Raw genomic sequence first — 16,506 nt, 5'->3', positions numbered from 1 at the left:
TTAAAAACAGCAGTTAATTGACTCTAACTTAGATGAGAATGTGTACTGACTCAGAGCTGCCGCCTACTACACATCAGGTCATTTGTGTGTCCGGACTGCCAGCTGTTTAAAGGTCAGTGGGTCTCTGAGGTGGTGGGTGCTGTCTGTAGGCCTGGGGCGCTTCTGTCTTTGAACCGCCTTTGAACGAGAGGTCAGCTCTCTCAAAAGCAGACTATACTTATGTCATCATGACCACAACAACACAATGTTTTACCTTTTTTTTAATCTCCATTTAATTCTGTACTTTTCTATCGTTCATTTAGGCTTATAGATAAAGAAATAATCACACTTGGGCTGACTTTTTGTGAGGGTGCAGGGTCATACATCATCTAATATCAATGACTATGAGAACTCAACAACTCAGAATTTGTATGTTGTATGTTAGAGTGGAATTTAGATTTAATACATTTAGTACTTCCTCTATGGCTTCTGTCACTCACAGCACAATAGACGGGCACATTTCAGTGTTGATGTAAATTGCCTCAACTTCCTGAAACACTGACATCACACCCTTGTTGCACCACTAAATGCACATCAATGCATCTGATTCTGTCTGCCACCCACCCCATCTCCAACAGCCACTCGATACACTGTGTCTATTGTGTGTGTTCTTGTTGTGTGTATGTGTGTGTACAACCTCTTTTCTGACGCAGGTGGAGGCGGCAGACCAGTGATGCAGAGCTTTCCATTCACCTTTAAAATCTGTCACAGGGACATCCGTCGCACATACACGTAGATCTGTCTTCAGGGACGGACACATCACAACCTTACAGGTGAGAGGAAAATATCTGTCATTTCTCCATTCCAGAAATTTCAATTGTTATTGACAAGTGTGTTATTTCTATTTCTATTTGTTTGATTTGCCTAAATACTGTGTTTTATTCTTTTTGATTAAAGGGAAAAAGTTTGGACTTGTGTGCATAAGACTTTACATACATTGGGTTAAATCATTAGAAAATAAATATGTGGGTCCTTGGGAAAATCAGGGAGAGCGTTGAGAGCATTCCTCTAGAGCTGAGTCGTTACATGGGAAAAAGTGAGGAGGATATCTTTCTCTCTTCTAAGACCAGCCTCTCTCACAATCTGCACAACAACATCCTCACCCCAGACAAGATCCCAGAGTTCTGCCTTCCCCCGCGGCTTTGCAAGAGAAGCCCTCTGCTGGAGGCTGAGACAACCCCACCTTACCTGCACAGTCAAAACCAGACACCCAAGAGCAGCACATCTTCAAACACTACACTTGTGAAGTCGAAGGACGTGAAGATGAAGAATGGTGATCCATCAGTGGCTTTGAAGGCCACAAAGAAACCTTTGCCATTCTCTGCAGAGGGGTATGGGCTGGCTGGGATATATGAGAGTCCCAACACTCGGAGGAAAGAGTCTCTGTTCCACTCAAAATGCCCGGTTTACATGCTTGAGAGAAGCATTCCTACTGCAACATCCAGGCTGGCAAAGGAGACAAAGCTGCCCAAGAAAACTTTATCTGGGTTTTTCCCTATGTTTTCATGCAAGAACCTGTCAGAGACAGGAAGTACAGAAAGTGAAACACCTTCATCCAGTGACTCTTCGCCCCTCAGTTCCCCTTATAGCGCTAAATCCTTGCTCTGCGTCCCATCAGGCGGTGGTCGCCTTAAAGGAGCAACATCCTGTCCTTCGTTAATTGACAGCAGGGAGGGCAGAGGGAAGTTGAAGAGAGGGGGTTTACGTTTAACAGCTTCTCACAGTAGCCCACCATGCTTAGAGGGCAACTCACTCACCCTGGCCCCACCTGTTCTCTTCCCACTGGATGTTCTACAGTGCCAGGAGAGACTTCAGCGTGAGCACGTCCTCCCTTTGCGAGGCCGTGGTAAAGTGCGCCTCTCCGCTGAGCGCACCTCATTCTCCACCCACACATTCTCATCCCTGTCCACAGTCAGAGTGCGCGTAGTGTCTGTGGAAGGCCTACAGAATGATACCGACCAACGAACCCTGAACTGTGCAGTGAATCTGTATCTGACACCGGGGAAGCTGCAGCAACAGCAGAGTGCCACCATCAGGAACTGCCGCAGCCCTGTGTTTAATGAGGATTTCTTCTTCACAGAGCTGAGTCGGGAGGATTTGCTGGAACTGCAGCTGAGGTTAAAAGTGCTGGACAAACCTGCAGCTGGAACACTAAGGAGGGGGTCAGTGATTGGAGTGATCACTAAACCACTGTCTCAGTTACTTCCTCTTAATAAATGGGTAGAAGAGTAGACACTTCTCTTGAAAAAATGTAAAATACCACTTCCATAACTGTTTTTGTGTAGACGATGTGTGCATTTTTCAGCTGCTACTGTGTAAAGTCTTCTATCAGTGGTGCTCAGCAACATTCACCATAACAATGTGAAAATATCAGCTGTTGTGTTTGTCTCCTGCGCTAAATGGCCAAAAATGGCCAGAAAAAATTGTAGTGATATCAACAATCATAGTGTGTGATGAAGTCATTCTTCAGTACCCTGTAATGCTCTGTGATACAGATTAAACGGTTTGTCTGAGTCCTCCTGTTGTTTGTAAATGTAATTTGTGACTATGGTTCATGTTGCTTTATAAGTCAAACTGCCTTACTGACCCATATGTTACTCACAATCAAACTTAATTGGCTTATTTGCAAAAAATGTTAGATCCAGCGTAAGAAAGATGTTGGAAATTCATCTAAACTAAAATTGAAATGACTAATTTCATCCTGCTCAGGCTCATTACAATAATCACAGCTTTCCTTCAAAATTCAGGTTTGGAAAAAGTTATCTCTGAAGTACTATGATTCCAGTAAAAGCTCTATTCAATAACACCAGGACTCTGGTGTTATTGTGCCCTCACTGCCAAACAGCTTCAGAAAAGCCAACTCATACCTTTCTAGTTTGTGGTTTGCACCTTCTATCCCTGTTTTTACACAGCTTGTGTCTTTTTATTTCCTCTGTATGTTCTCTTCCTTCGACAAAACAAAAACCTTACAGTCAAGATTTGAAAAAAATATGTAAAAATGCAGTTTATTTGTTGCACTTACTTACCTATTTACCCCCTGAAATGGTTGAAACTTCAGTCGCTGATTTTAACAGTGGACGGGAGATTAGCATAACAGAAAAAACATGACAAAAGAGCATAAATGAATTTAGCAGCTTTCATAATGTTAATTGTAACTTGTGTATCAGTACTCTTTGGTTTCATTGGTGACTAATAAAAAAACGAAGGTTCTGAATTAAAGAGTGTGCTTGCCAGTATAGTCATTACAGGCAGCGACTGTTATCGATCCTGACTCCGGAAACATCTTTCAGGGAAAAGCTAGCATAAGGTTGTTCAACACCTTTCTAGCCTCATTTTCCCTCTTTCCCAGTGTTGCAGCAGGTACGGCATGACGTCAAAGCACCGCCCACCGCAGGACGTCCTAATCTGACGCTGAGGCAAGCGAGTCCTCAGAATGTAAACATGGTGACAGATAGATGAGAGAAACGCAAAAATGGTCTTCGAAAGCGTGGTGGTAGATGTCCTCAACCGGTTTTTAGGGGACTACGTTGTCAACCTTGACAGCTCACAGCTAAAACTTGGCATATGGGGAGGTAACTGAACTTGTGTATGTAATTTTATTAGAGTAGGTCGCTCGCCAAGCTAGCTAGCTCATGCTAACAGACGCTAGCCACCAGGCGTGTGAGAGCGGCTCTCTCAGCTGGCAGTGTCAGTTTGTCTGTCCCTAAATCTAGTTTAGCTGTCCGGTGCGAGCAAGACACTGCAGCCAAATGCTGGGTATTGGATAAATCAATCAGCACTGTTTATTTCTGATTGTTACAAAGACCTCATATTATCTTTTCTGATGCTGCTGGGCTGTTTGCTCAGTGAATTCACGCGAGTTTCAGAGAAACGAGCAGTTCGAGGTCACACCCTTTCACACAGCCGCGTTATAACTCGCGACTGTGTCCTTTTTACAAGCTCTACCTGAAAGTCTGACGGTAACAGCCTTGTACACTGTCGGGGCAAATTAGGGGACTAAACGAGAGGTTTCAGAGCCACTGCTGAACATGCACCAACTTGTAAAGCAACTAACTCAACCTGGGAGTGAACTTCTTCGTTTTACCAAACCAATATTGTCCGAGCTTAATATCTGCTGCTTTTATTAACAGATGCTGTAAATTAGTTTTTCAGATCTTGTGTTTGTTCAGTCTAAAAATGCAGATATCTAGACACATGCTGCTCAGTGAAGTCTCTTGGGGATTGTAGCAATGATGTGTGTGTCATGAATGGCTTGAATAATGTATGTGTTCTGTTGCCCTTAGTGTCAATAGACCAAGGCCAAAGACCTTCTCGTTAGATTGGACTGTGTTTCTATTGACCTCTCAACACAATAGTAATCCATTTCTCTGATCATAAAGTACATAGTAACAATCAGTAAACAAGTCATACTGTCATCACAGGTGATGCCATTCTCAAAAATCTTGAGATAAAGGAAAATGCCTTGGTAAGTTGCACATAAATGCATAAGTAAGCAAAATTAGTAATCTATTATTTTTTCTGGCATTCATGATGGATTTCTGTTACAATAATTCACTGTTCTTTTGTTACAGAGTCAACTTGACATTCCTTTTAAAGTGAGAGCCGGTCATATAGGTGAGATTGTAGTAACTGTTCCCATCTACCACCTTTCCTTTGGTACAGAAGAACATTTCCTCATCTTCTCATCTTTTCCTCATTGTTTTTCTGTTAATAGGACGGCTGGAGCTTAAGATTCCATGGAAGAACCTCTACACCCAGTCAGTGGAGGCCACACTGGATGGTGTCTATCTGCTCATAGTCCCCACAGCAAGTAAGATAAGCATCAACGTCGTGACACATACATTGCTTGAAGACATTAAAACGCCTTTACATTGTAACAACATGTATTATAGTAAAAAAGATCTAAAGTATTAATAGTAACAGTAATATCAAGTTCAGTCTATGGATAACCCTTAGGAGTAGCACACACAATACGGTGTAGCACAGTGGTGAGACAAAGGATGTCTTTCACTTATTCAAGACCCTGAAGTACTTGTCAGGACAAACAGGAAACTCAGGCTTAATCTTCTGTATATTGCATTGTTTTTATGACTGTGCAGACAAATGCTCATTTCTAATGATCCTGTTCTCTCCAGGTATAAAGTATGATGCAGAAAAGGAGGAGAAACAGCTACAGGAGGCTCGACAGAGGGAGCTACAGCGGATAGAGGAAACAAAGCTGAAGGCTGCTGAACAAGGTCAGGGTTCAGCTTTGCTTTTAAGGGAACTGTGTGTGTGTGTGTGTGTGTGTGTGTGTGTGTGTGTGTATGTGCACGTAAGTTTAGCAAATATTCTGTGTGTGTAACTGTAAAGTTAGACAGTTTTGCTTCCCAGTAAGTTTTTAACAGTTTTCAGAGACACTCTTAGCTGAGTTGTAAGAGATAATTGGCATGCGAGACACAGCAAGCAGTTTTATTGTTGGGTTGGATAACTAGAGTAGTAGTGGCAGAGACTAAAATGCAGAAAAAGTGTGGTTGTCTGGATTAGATGGAGCAAAGTAGCAGGAACACAGATTCTTAGCCATGTGGTTTTGGTTTGTCTGGTTGTGAGTTTCTCTGCTGTTGGTGGAGCAGCCAAGCCACTGCTTACACACTTAATATTTCTTGTGGTTTAACACTGCTGAGCTACATTGCACTGACCTGCGCTGTTTTGTTTGACCCTGTTGCTAACACGTCTGTCTAGTTTTGGGATGAATACTAAGAGAACTGTTACCGTACTGTTGTTTTACATTTTTTCATAGCAGCGTTTTTAATAGAAAAACTCTACTAATGCAATAGGAAAACATTTCTATGGTCCTGTGTTATTTCTTCCCTCATCTTCACATCCCTCTAAGCATTCAAATTTTGAGATAATGCATGCAAATTAGTCAGGTAAGACTGAATCATATTTCAGCATTAACAGTTACATGTAGGTGCAGCAGTCACAGTGCAAGGGATGCACTGTGAGACCAATGAGGGCCAGTAGTCGTATTATGCTATAATCAATTTACTGGTTAATAATATCTTAAAATCAGGAAGCTTTCATAACAAATCTGGAATAATATTGTCCATTAGACACAAATATACAGGTTAGTCTAATTAATTGCTTATATTTTCACTGAATTACTTATTACAGTCATGTCAGCAATGAACTGACTTGCATGTGCTTTTGTGAAATGTTAGAATAAGTAAGAAAGCTAGCTGCTGGTGGAAAAGACATATGACTAAAAGCAAACCAAAGCTTCAGGAAAGCTGCAGGACCAGATCTGGTTTCATTGTCTTCATATTTGTTTGTGTTTGACAGAGAACCCCAAGTTAGAGAAGCAGGACACCTTTGTGGAAAAGCTTGTCACTCAGGTCATCAAAAACCTGCAAGTCAAGATCTCTAACATCCATGTACGGTATGAGGACGATGTGAGTATTCAAGCTGACTTTCTTACTTTCAAAGTTGTAAGTGATAAATGCAAGGATCAAGTGTTGGTTGCATTTTCATATCCCCCAGACTAGAGCATGGCTCATGCAAAGTAAAAACAGTCTTCACAAGTCTATAGGCTTAGCTCTTATTATTCATCTTATTTGTTTTGCACAGGTCACCAATCCAAACTGTCCTCTGTCATTTGGAGTGTCACTTAAAAACCTTAGCCTTCAGGTAATGTGCTTTAATATCCCTGATACCAGATTATATTAAGGTGTTGTTCATGCGTTAGTACTTAATGATGCATATGTAAGGTAACGTTATCTCATCACGGCCCCCTTATTTTTTTTTACAGACAGCTGATAAGAACTGGAAACCCAGTCTTTTGGATGAAAATTCCAGGCTTTTCTTCAAGGTAAGACATTCAGCCACTTTATCTGTCAGCTACACTTGTACATCATAGCCTGTGCATTTACTAGGAAACTACTTTTCTAGGAAATATCAAGTATAACCTGTGTGACAGTGCATGTTTTTGTCACTGTATCTGATTACTTTGTTCCTTCAAGTAAACAGAGAGTTAATTTGCTCGTTGAAAACTTTTTGGATAATTGCAACCAGTCGGTTTGGTTCTGAGAAAGGTCTTTGTCAGGAGTTGCTCTAGGAACACATTATGTTTCCTTATAACCAATCTATTGGCCCTGATCCAAACTTTAGAAATCATTGTAGACTGTCAGTTCTGTTTGTCATTGTGGTAAGCAGCTGCACTACTCTAATTGCGTTGTGCTCTCCTTCTTCTCAGCTGGTTCGACTAGACAGCTTGTTTGCCTACTGGAATGTCAACTCAGCGCTCTTCTCCAATCACAGTGCAGATGAGGCCTTGGTGAGTCACCCTATTATTAGCGTATTGTACCTGTTTCCACCAGCCTGGATTTAGAAAAGCCATTGATTTTTTTCAGCAGCAGAACATTTTCCATGTAACAGAGCAACAATATGAAACACCTTTGTCTCAAATCCTTGTAAAGCGTTTGTCATAATTCTCTTGGCTTCAGCCAATGATTCTGAGATGATTCTGCATGTTTTATTTTTATATGACATTCATTTTATCCCACAAAGGCTATTTCTAGAGTAACCCTAATGGATACAGTGTTTGTAAATGTGGTGTTATGATGGTTTACCGCCACATGTTGTTAGAGCAGGAAGGAAAAGACACAGAGTATGTTTAGAGATTGAGAAAATGTTGAGTAACGTGAACAGGTAGAATGTTGACGAAGCTTCTCTTACTGTTTCTTTTTATAGCGATGTCTCCAGAGCAGCATGGAAATCCACAGCTCTCTTCCTGCCAGCCATGACTTCAGTAAGTGCCATTTGTCACTGTCAGCCTTTTTTCACATGCTCACTTCTATCTAGACGACCTAATGAAATCCCCTTAAAGCCACATATTGCTTGAAATGCATGAATAAGTTATTTTGCATATAGAATATGACTTGGTACTTGGTATGTAATGTTTTGCTCTGACACTGCATTGCCTGGAAAAAAAATGTGTGAATCACACAGCTTGAATCACCATCACCAACACATATCACCAGATTTTCAACACATCTCAACAGATTTCGTTTCAGCTGTGGGCAACAACTCACAGATTTTTGAAGGGCTGACCTTGCTAAAGAAAAACATATTCACAATTTCTAAGTCCCAGAAATACAGGTCCTTTTGTTGCTCATATAAGCACAAAAATGATCTATTTCTTGTCGCTTGTCCACAGTTTTTCGTCCGATATCAGCGGATGCTAAACTACGGATGAATCCCAGGTCAGACGTGGACTTCTCCTCTCCTAAAGTGGACCTGATGGTCAATCTCAGTGAGGTGGCCATTGAACTCAATAGACCCCAGGTAGGTGTGTGTGTATATGTGTGTGTGTATGTGTGTGTGTGTGTATGAGAGTGTATGTAAGAGCCTGATTAAAACTAGATTTTTTTAGGAGAGAGGAATAGAAATAGAGAGAGCTCAAAAACAAACAAGATGAGATGAAATTAAATCATATCTCTAAAGGGCAGAGTTAAGAAGGAGCTATACAGTGATGATAATTGCTCTTCTGTAAGTACTCTGTGCCACTGAATAATTGCTGACTTCCTCTCTTTCCAGTACATTAGCATCTTGGAGTTGCTGGGCTCAGTGGATATGATGTCCCGGAACCTGCCATACAGGAAGTACAGACCCATGGTCCATGTTCACAAGAATGCTCGTATATGGTCAGAAAACACCTCCACCATTTGTTTGTGATTTTTGAAAGCCATGTGATATTTTAACACCTTTCCATGTGTTGGTACTCAAGTTTGTATGTTGCTGCCTTCTAGGTGGAAGTATGTGATTACAGGCATCCTTGAGGTAGATGTGAAGCCACGTCTCCATATGTGGTCATGGCAGCACATTCGCAGACACCGGCGGACGGTCAAAAAATACAGAGAGCTCTACAAGACAAAGATCACCAGCAAGAAACCCAGCGAGGAGCTGCTCAAACAACTAGAGGTTGGACAGGGTTAAACTGAACTGAACTGAACTGAAGGGGGGGGGGGCTGGGATGGACATAGTGAGAATGTGTAAAGAAATATTATAGTGGGTAGTAATCTTGCAACTGCAAAGCAATACCACAGAGAGACCTGGCTAGCTGAAAGTAATGTATCTCCTCATACACTCTAATGAGATATGATGTTCTCTCATCCAGTTTAATTTCCTGTATTATGATACATTGATTTCAAGTAGATATGATTATTGAATTGCTTTCACACACCAATTTTATTTGTCATTCTGTTATTTATTTATTTATTTTTGCAAATGCTTTTGACAGATCCCACATATTCATGCCAGTAAGGTGTACCTGAATTTAATGAAACTCATATAAAAATTTGTAGGTGTAGAGGTTTATTCTTTTTGATTAGCAGCCAGCCTGTCCTAAATATAGTTTTTATTTGGCTTTAAATGTTTGGATAACTTTTGCCACACTACTACTGCTGGTGCAGGTTTTTTCTGCTTGACTGTACGCTGGCAAATACCTGTTTCACTGCAGTGACTATAAATCATTGTCTACATGAAATGTAAAGGTGAGGATAATATAATATGCAGGTAGTTAATTACAAGAATATGACCTTCTTGATATCATTTCAGTAATGCATTCATTCTTTTCTCTAGCCATAATTACCCACATATCCAGTGTTCGACAATATAAAGGATTGATTGAAGTGCTTTCTAGATGGATGTTGTTGAGACATACACATATACATATATACATTAAATCTGAAGCTACCCATAGTATTATAGATGATCTCTGCTCTGTAAGCACAATCTTTTCCTGATGTGATTGATAATGGACATTTAGTAATTGATGCATTCCTGCAAGCAGTAACAAGAAGCTGCTAAAAGCCCTAATCAATTTTTGATGTATCTCTATTCTCAGGAGCCTGAGAAGACCTTGGATATTTTTAACATCACATTGGCCAGGCAACAGGCTGAAGTGGAGGTAAGCTCTCTATCTCACCTACAGTGGGCATCTGCGCTTTCTTTACTCTAGGGCTGCCCCCTAAAAGACACTGAGTTGATGCATCAATTGAGAAGACCCTGAGTCGACTCGCAAAATGTCAGTTAATTCAGTTCATTTTTTTTTTTACTGCCTCACAGTATGCAGAGGTATGCAGGAGCACCAGTTTGGCAGGCTATAATATTTACAATCCAGTCTTGTCTAAAAATGACAAAACCCCAAAACTAACTGTGGTGAAAGCAGAAATGGTGATAGAAATGGAGGGCAGAGCAGCACTGGACAGGGTGAGGCAGGGCAATGTGACTCATTTCTGCAGGCTGCTCTGGTGTCTGACTGATGGTGCTGTCAGCAGCCAGGCAGGAGAGACACTCTGTGGTAGGATTTCATGTCTGAGCTATGGCCATGATGCCAACTTTTGCTTTCTTTGACTCTATGGAAATGTGATATTCTCTCAAAACATTGAAATTATGACTGAAGCTCATGCCAGTGGATTTGCAGATTGCCAGTCTATATGGAAAAACGAACAAATAGTCAAATCTTTGTATTGAACAGCCAAATCTGATTTGGCAGACACAAGTCAGAGTTAGCTACAGCCCTGCTATGTATCTGTAGTACAAATTGGATGAAATTGGATGAAACTACAGTTATAACAATCTTATGCCCTATGCTGGGTGTAGTTGTTAATGTTTTTCCAATCCTTCTAATCCCAAAATGAAACTTTCCAAGAAAACTGAAAAAAATTGTCAATATTTTTCCATTCATGCCCCTGGATTTAATAAAAATATAAACAGATATCACACACAGTACAGTTCCTCTTTAAGATAATGTTACCACAAACATATCAGATACCTTTTGACCAAAGTGACACAAGACTATGCACAAAACAGATGGCGGTAACAAGCAGATGCATGTATTGGTTTAGGTTTAGGCTGAAGTGTCATATCCTCTGTGTCTCACGCCACAAAGTCCTTTTACTTGACATCTGGTCAAGAGGTTCTTAAATAATCTTGGCTTTGCTATACAGCACTTTGTCAGTAAAGCAGTCTTCATATAATGCTGTAATATTTTGGTAGCCTACAAAAAAGTATTTTGCTTTGAATTAGCTTGAGTTGATATATGTAGGGAATTTGTGCTTCTGTGATTTCTGGTCTCTGGACTTATCCAAACTAAATGTAGTTTATGCAAACTAAATGTAGAAACCTGCTTAATTTTTAAATGGAGATATGACTCTGGAAAATATATCTAGATTTTGTAAGTATTCTGCTGCGCTTGTCATTTTTGTTCAGGGATGACAAAGTTGGTAGACTGACTGTTTTGTGTGTGTGTGTGTGTGTGTGTGTGTGTGTGTGTGTGTGTGTGTGTTTGTGTGCTCTTCTTCATCCCCAGGCAAGCAAGGCAGGCCTGCGTATTTACCGCCCAGGGTTAAAGATGGAGGAGGAGGAATCTGAGGGTTGGTTCAGCTGGATGTGGAGCTGGGGAGGAGAGGCTGAAACACAAAAAAAAGAAGTCAAGACTGGAGGTAGGATGTACAAAACAACTATTGGTATAAAGAAAACAACATGTATGTAATAGATAATATGCAGAGGACCAGGACAAATGTAAAGTACTCCAGTGTGTTTATGTAGTAACAGTCAAATGCTTTTCTTACTCCTCATACTCATCATATTTCTTCTTTTCCATTTTTTCCCACTTGCCCTGTCTCTCAGGTTTTGATGAGCTCTTAACCCCTGCTGAGAAAGCCAAACTCTACACTGCCATTGGATACAGTGAAATTGCTGCTAATCCCAACCTGCCAAAGAATGTGAGTCACTTCCCTCTCTGACACCCAACTAAAAATGCACTTTCATTTGGGTCTCCCACTTAAACAATACTACCAAGACCAAAATGTAAATATTATATCAGATACTTTGATTGTACACTGTACACTTATATACTGTCTTTTTTTAATAGTTTGAGGACATGAAGGTCAACTTCCACATGGAGAGGCTGTCTGTGTCCATCAAAGACAACAAGGACAAAAATGAGATCATCAGGCTGACTGTTGGAGAACTCCAGTCCACACTCACACAGAGACCTGGAGCACAAGCTATCAAGTATCTTTTTTTTTTTTTTTTTTTTGATTAGTCCTCTGTGGCTTTAATGACATTAAAACTGTTTGTTTTGAAGAGCTTGGTCTCCAGTGCTAATACAAGTTTTTCCATTTGATTTCATTTCATTTGAAAGAAGATTTAGCACAAGCATTTCTGTTTCTGTTGATTAAAAATTTAATAGAAGACTTATGAATAAAATATGTTAAGATAACTCTGCGATTAGCAAATTATTGCTAGAACCAGTAGTAGCAGTTTGTGGTTTTGCTTTTGGTTGATTAAAAGTGGCACTCCTCATTAACAGCAAATCCCTGTTGGGGAATTTTGTTTTAACATATCAGACTACAGGATTTACTACAACGTGGAAAGGTCTTTTATTTGTTGAACAAGGGTGGATGCTTGACAACACAGTGCCACCCTTTTGCTCCATGCACTTACAGTATATCTCCTCCCTAGAACATGGCACTGACATTTTGTTTCTTTTCCTCTTTTTATCAGACTCACAGCCCAGCTAAGTTTGTTCGAGGTCACTGGCCTGGCCAGTAAACGGCCTGCACCAACCCTCCTTTCATCAAGGAAGGCAGCTACAGGAGCAGGGACGCCACTGCTTTGCATCCTGTTTGAGACCAACCCGCTGGATGAGAGCGCTAACCAGCGGCTTCATGTTGAATCACAGCCCCTGGAAATTATCTATGATGCAGTGAGTGGTATCTCTCAGTATGCATGTGTGAACATTAAAAACCATGAGAGGGATACATGTCAAATGTGTTCTTTGTTTATGTGTCTTTGCAGATAACCGTGAACAGCATGTCAGCATTCTTCATGCCTCCTGATGACCTGCAGCTGGATGAGCTCACCAACGCAACCCTGATGAAACTGGAACAGTTTAGGGACCGCACAGCCACTGGTCAGTTGCTCATACACATGCAAACATGAACAAACATGAACAGTACATCAGGGGTTGATTTCAAGCCTGGCCTCAACTCTCTGATGGGCAGATGTTTGCATTCCTCAGTCTTTGTTTTCCCTGGGTCATTTTTGTTTTCCATGTGTTCACAGTGTGCACGTCTCAGCCACTGACTTAGTTAGATTGGGATGTTCCTGTTTATTTCCTTGAGACTGATTGTTTCCTGAGATTGTTTGTCAAAGTTTCAAGCTTATTTTGTTCTTGTTCAATGGCATGGTTCAGTTTAGCTTATTTGGGTACATTCAGCAATGCCCCATGTTATTGATAGTATATTATACCGCAATTTAGTGATGAACATTTGAAAACATTTTCATTAATGGCTTCAATGGCTTTTTACTTACATTAACAACATATCTGTGTTCAGCTGGTCCACTGCTTTTTTGTTCTTGTGTCTTGTTGCTACAATTAATAAATTAATGACATCTTGTTTTTTAGGTCTAATGTATGTGATTGAAACACAGAAAGTTCTCGACCTAAAGGTGAACTTGATGGCCTCCTACGTCATCATTCCACAGACTGGATTTTACAACGGCACCCAGAACATCCTGCTTTTGGATCTTGGTCATTTCCAGGTCAGAAAGTGCTAAGCTTGACACAGGTTTGAAAGTCCAACCAACAGTAAATTGTGTCAAAATCCTAAAGTGGAGTAAATATAAACCATTATTATATCATTGTGGTCTCCCTAAGATACAAAAACATTCTTCCTTTTGAACCGTTTTCCAGTGGCTTCATTTGAAAGTTTTAGAGTTAGAAACAGAAAACAGAAAGTTTGAATTCTTCTGTAAAAGTTGTTGTTTGTTTTTTTAGATGTCCAGTCAAAGCAGGAAGGGTCTGCCTCAGCTGTCAGTTTGCTCCAGCAACATTGAAGACATCATGTCAAGAGCATATGACAGCTTTGACATACAGCTTAGTAGCCTGCAGTTCCTTTATAGCAAACCAGGTAAATGCACAAGAGCACCTCCCTGTCATGGTCAAAGGTTCTTAACTGGGACTTTGTAGAAACTGAGAGATCCCATATGAGTTGAGAGTTCATTCAGGTGACTGTTTGTAAGTCAGGAAGCTCAAACTTTGTAGTTATTGTTGATTTGTTTTACAGTATTTATATAGAGAAAACTGTAATGAGAAAATTGAGTGAGTTTTTAACTCTTTTTGCTCTGCTGGCCATAATGTGTTTTAGCCAAGAAAATAATACATGGCCCCAATAAGAATATTTTATGTGTTTGTTTTGTGTGTGTATATGAAATAAATAGAAAGGTAAAACATTATCTCTGTTTGATAGATGGTGACTGGAAAAAGGCCCGAAAACAGAAACAGTCACTGCTCCACATCCTAGAGCCAGTGGATCTAAAAGTGGATTTCAGCAGGGCGATGGTCGTCAAAGACTCCCGCATGGCAAAGTAAGCCTGTAGTTTTTTTGTCATATACCCTCATAATTTTGGGATTTTTTTTAATTCAGAGTTTTATTGACAAACAGAGTCTGACAGACAAATCACACAATAATAAATTTATCATTTATTTGTTTGTTTTCTCCAATTAATTTGAGCCTCAAGTTGTAAGGACCAAGGTTAAAGATTGTTAGACAGATTAAAATTAAAGTTCATAGGTATGTATGTGCATCTTTGTGTTTCTAAGTTTGCATATGTGTTCCAGGTACAAGATGTCTGGGGAGCTTCCTCTGCTGTCTCTACGTATTTCTGATGATAAACTTCGAAGTGTTTTGGAGCTGGTTGAAAGTATCCCCCTGCCTGAGAGCAGACCTGCTGCACGCAGCACTGGTTCCTCCTCCACTCCAAGGGCAAGAACAGCATGACTTTCCTTAGATGGCACTGTTCACATTTTGTGTGGATCAGCTAAATTAGCGTAGGGGACTAACAAAAAACAGTTTGGGGCAAAATCCAAGAAGAAAATAAATTGTTTCTGTAGATCTACAGTTCTACAGTTTACTGCAGCCTGCACACTGTTAAAGAAGTAACTTTTTTTGTTGTTCTCCTTCTTCTCAGTAAAAATTAGAGCATGGAGAAATGCCAGTGTCAGATTTTAATACATCTGGTAAGTCAATAAGTTGTTGGTTGGTGTGGCTCATGTTATGGTGCCCTTTTCCTCCTCAGCCAAAACAGTTCACGCCCCAGCTCACTCCCAGAAGACCTCTCAACTTAGCTGACCAGCGCTCCTCAGTCATGTTCGAGTCATGTGAGACCATTAGCATCACCTCTTTGGGTGAGATACACATCCAGTCATTGTACTAAATACCTTACAGTGTGCATGTGTGTACCTGCAGCATGATAGATAGATCATTGTGTGTGTTTTTGTGCTTGTTACCCGTCAGGGTCAGAGGAAGATTTGTTCTACGATGCTCCCAGCTCTCCCATTGGTGATAAACCATTCTTCCCAGACAATCCCATGCCGCTGCGCTATGGCGACTTGCACAAAAGAAAAAGCCTTATCAAGGAAGACACTCAGAAGAACATGACTGACTTCATCATGAAGTTTGAAATCAGTGAGGTACAGATGGATCGAGGTGACAAACATAGTCTTACTTCATATTTGATATGTAATATTTTATCCATAATGTCTTCTGTCACTTCCAATTTCATTTGTTTGCATTTTCCATCCTCCCCCTCCTCCTTTCCCTTCTTCCATGATTCCATTTTAATTTTCTCTTGTCCCTTTTTCTCTCTCTTCTGTTTCTCTATGCCCTCTTTGTTCATCTAGTTTTCTGTTCAGTTGTGTCGTCTGTCTGGAGGTCAGGAGGTCACAGTGCTCCATTTGGACATAGAAGGTCTGGGCACTGAGCTGAAGCTGCGCACCTTTGACATGACATCAAATACGTACCTTCGAGAGATCTGCCTCAAGTGTCCTGAATACATGGGTGAGTAGTTTGTCACCTCACTTCAGTATACTTTCTTCCTAATTCAAAAGCATTCTAATTAGCATTTGTGAATTAATGTCAGGTGAGTGTTTGCTGCAGTTTTCATTTAATTATATTTCTGTCTTATTTGTTTCCTGCTTGTGTAGATTCTGAAGACAAGCAGGTTCAGCTGATAACCACCTTAGACAACACGGAGGTTGACTTGCTCACTTTGGAATATATCAAAGTATGTGTGATACAATGCACTGAAGTAGACCTATTTCAGTTACACAAATTGTTATTACCCTGAATGATGGTAAATGGCTTTCTAACTGAGGGTTGCATGTTTTCTCCAGGCTGATAAGAATGGCCCTGAGTTCAAGTCTCTACACAACAATACAGAGCAGCTCATCAAGGTGAGGAAAATGTTAATTAACCAGTAACTGACATTTAGATTCTTCTTTGTTATGCCTGTTTATTGTGTTCTGGAAATGTGTACCATGTTTGTGTTTTTTTAGTGCTGCAACATAATGCAAATTTTATAATTCTGAGCACCAAACTTATCTTTTTCTTATTTATTCTATCTAATAATTAATAATCA

General features: G+C 40.3%; 3 protein-coding genes across 9 annotated transcripts in view; 2 read left to right on the top strand and 1 right to left on the bottom strand.

Moving 5' to 3' along the window:
- The window catches only part of LOC108878091 (prune homolog 2 with BCH domain), a 61,369-nt gene extending 58,016 nt beyond the window's left edge, over positions 1–3,353 (bottom strand). For all 5 annotated transcript variants that reach the window (XM_018668403.2, XM_018668406.2, XM_018668407.2 and 2 more), the window contains exons 1-2: positions 3,066–3,353; positions 677–805 (exon numbers count right to left, since the gene is read on the bottom strand). In XM_018668403.2, the coding sequence (XP_018523919.1) occupies positions 677–799 (123 nt within the window). In that variant the 5' untranslated portion in view covers positions 800–805; positions 3,066–3,353. The remainder of the gene's footprint in view (positions 1–676; positions 806–3,065) is intronic.
- Positions 666–2,552, top strand: LOC108878094 (C2 calcium-dependent domain-containing protein 4C). The gene is made up of 2 exons (XM_018668419.2): positions 666–812; positions 937–2,552. Exon 2 carries the CDS (start codon positions 1,003–1,005, stop codon positions 2,269–2,271), a length of 1,269 nt encoding a protein of 422 aa, XP_018523935.1. The 5' UTR covers positions 666–812; positions 937–1,002; the 3' UTR covers positions 2,272–2,552.
- Positions 3,354–3,450: 97 nt separating the features above from the next.
- vps13a (vacuolar protein sorting 13 homolog A) overlaps positions 3,451–16,506 on the top strand; it is a 34,233-nt gene continuing 21,177 nt past the window's right edge. For all 3 annotated transcript variants that reach the window (XM_018669002.2, XM_018669001.2, XM_018669003.2), the window contains exons 1-28: positions 3,451–3,611; positions 4,461–4,504; positions 4,611–4,653; positions 4,754–4,849; positions 5,175–5,276; positions 6,361–6,470; positions 6,646–6,705; positions 6,827–6,886; positions 7,271–7,351; positions 7,768–7,825; positions 8,234–8,361; positions 8,614–8,720; positions 8,826–8,997; positions 9,923–9,985; positions 11,390–11,522; positions 11,710–11,804; positions 11,954–12,096; positions 12,589–12,790; positions 12,883–12,997; positions 13,493–13,629; positions 13,865–13,997; positions 14,337–14,454; positions 14,708–14,852; positions 15,166–15,274; positions 15,384–15,559; positions 15,770–15,926; positions 16,073–16,152; positions 16,262–16,321. In XM_018669002.2, the coding sequence (XP_018524518.1) occupies positions 3,512–3,611; positions 4,461–4,504; positions 4,611–4,653; positions 4,754–4,849; positions 5,175–5,276; positions 6,361–6,470; positions 6,646–6,705; positions 6,827–6,886; positions 7,271–7,351; positions 7,768–7,825; positions 8,234–8,361; positions 8,614–8,720; positions 8,826–8,997; positions 9,923–9,985; positions 11,390–11,522; positions 11,710–11,804; positions 11,954–12,096; positions 12,589–12,790; positions 12,883–12,997; positions 13,493–13,629; positions 13,865–13,997; positions 14,337–14,454; positions 14,708–14,852; positions 15,166–15,274; positions 15,384–15,559; positions 15,770–15,926; positions 16,073–16,152; positions 16,262–16,321 (3,027 nt within the window). In that variant the 5' untranslated portion in view covers positions 3,451–3,511. The remainder of the gene's footprint in view (positions 3,612–4,460; positions 4,505–4,610; positions 4,654–4,753; positions 4,850–5,174; positions 5,277–6,360; positions 6,471–6,645; positions 6,706–6,826; positions 6,887–7,270; positions 7,352–7,767; positions 7,826–8,233; positions 8,362–8,613; positions 8,721–8,825; positions 8,998–9,922; positions 9,986–11,389; positions 11,523–11,709; positions 11,805–11,953; positions 12,097–12,588; positions 12,791–12,882; positions 12,998–13,492; positions 13,630–13,864; positions 13,998–14,336; positions 14,455–14,707; positions 14,853–15,165; positions 15,275–15,383; positions 15,560–15,769; positions 15,927–16,072; positions 16,153–16,261; positions 16,322–16,506) is intronic.

This window comes from Lates calcarifer, linkage group LG13 (genome assembly GCF_001640805.2).
Source record: "Lates calcarifer isolate ASB-BC8 linkage group LG13, TLL_Latcal_v3, whole genome shotgun sequence".
Taxonomy (NCBI): Eukaryota; Metazoa; Chordata; class Actinopteri; family Centropomidae; genus Lates; species Lates calcarifer.
The sequence above is the reverse complement of the archived record's forward strand: the minus strand, read 5'-3'. Positions and strand labels throughout refer to the sequence as shown.

Bases quoted from the DNA above. Each gene is read 5' to 3' on its own strand.
- LOC108878094 (XM_018668419.2), top strand. From the start codon at position 1,003: ATGTGGGTCCTTGGGAAAATCAGGGAGAGCGTTGAGAGCATTCCTCTA.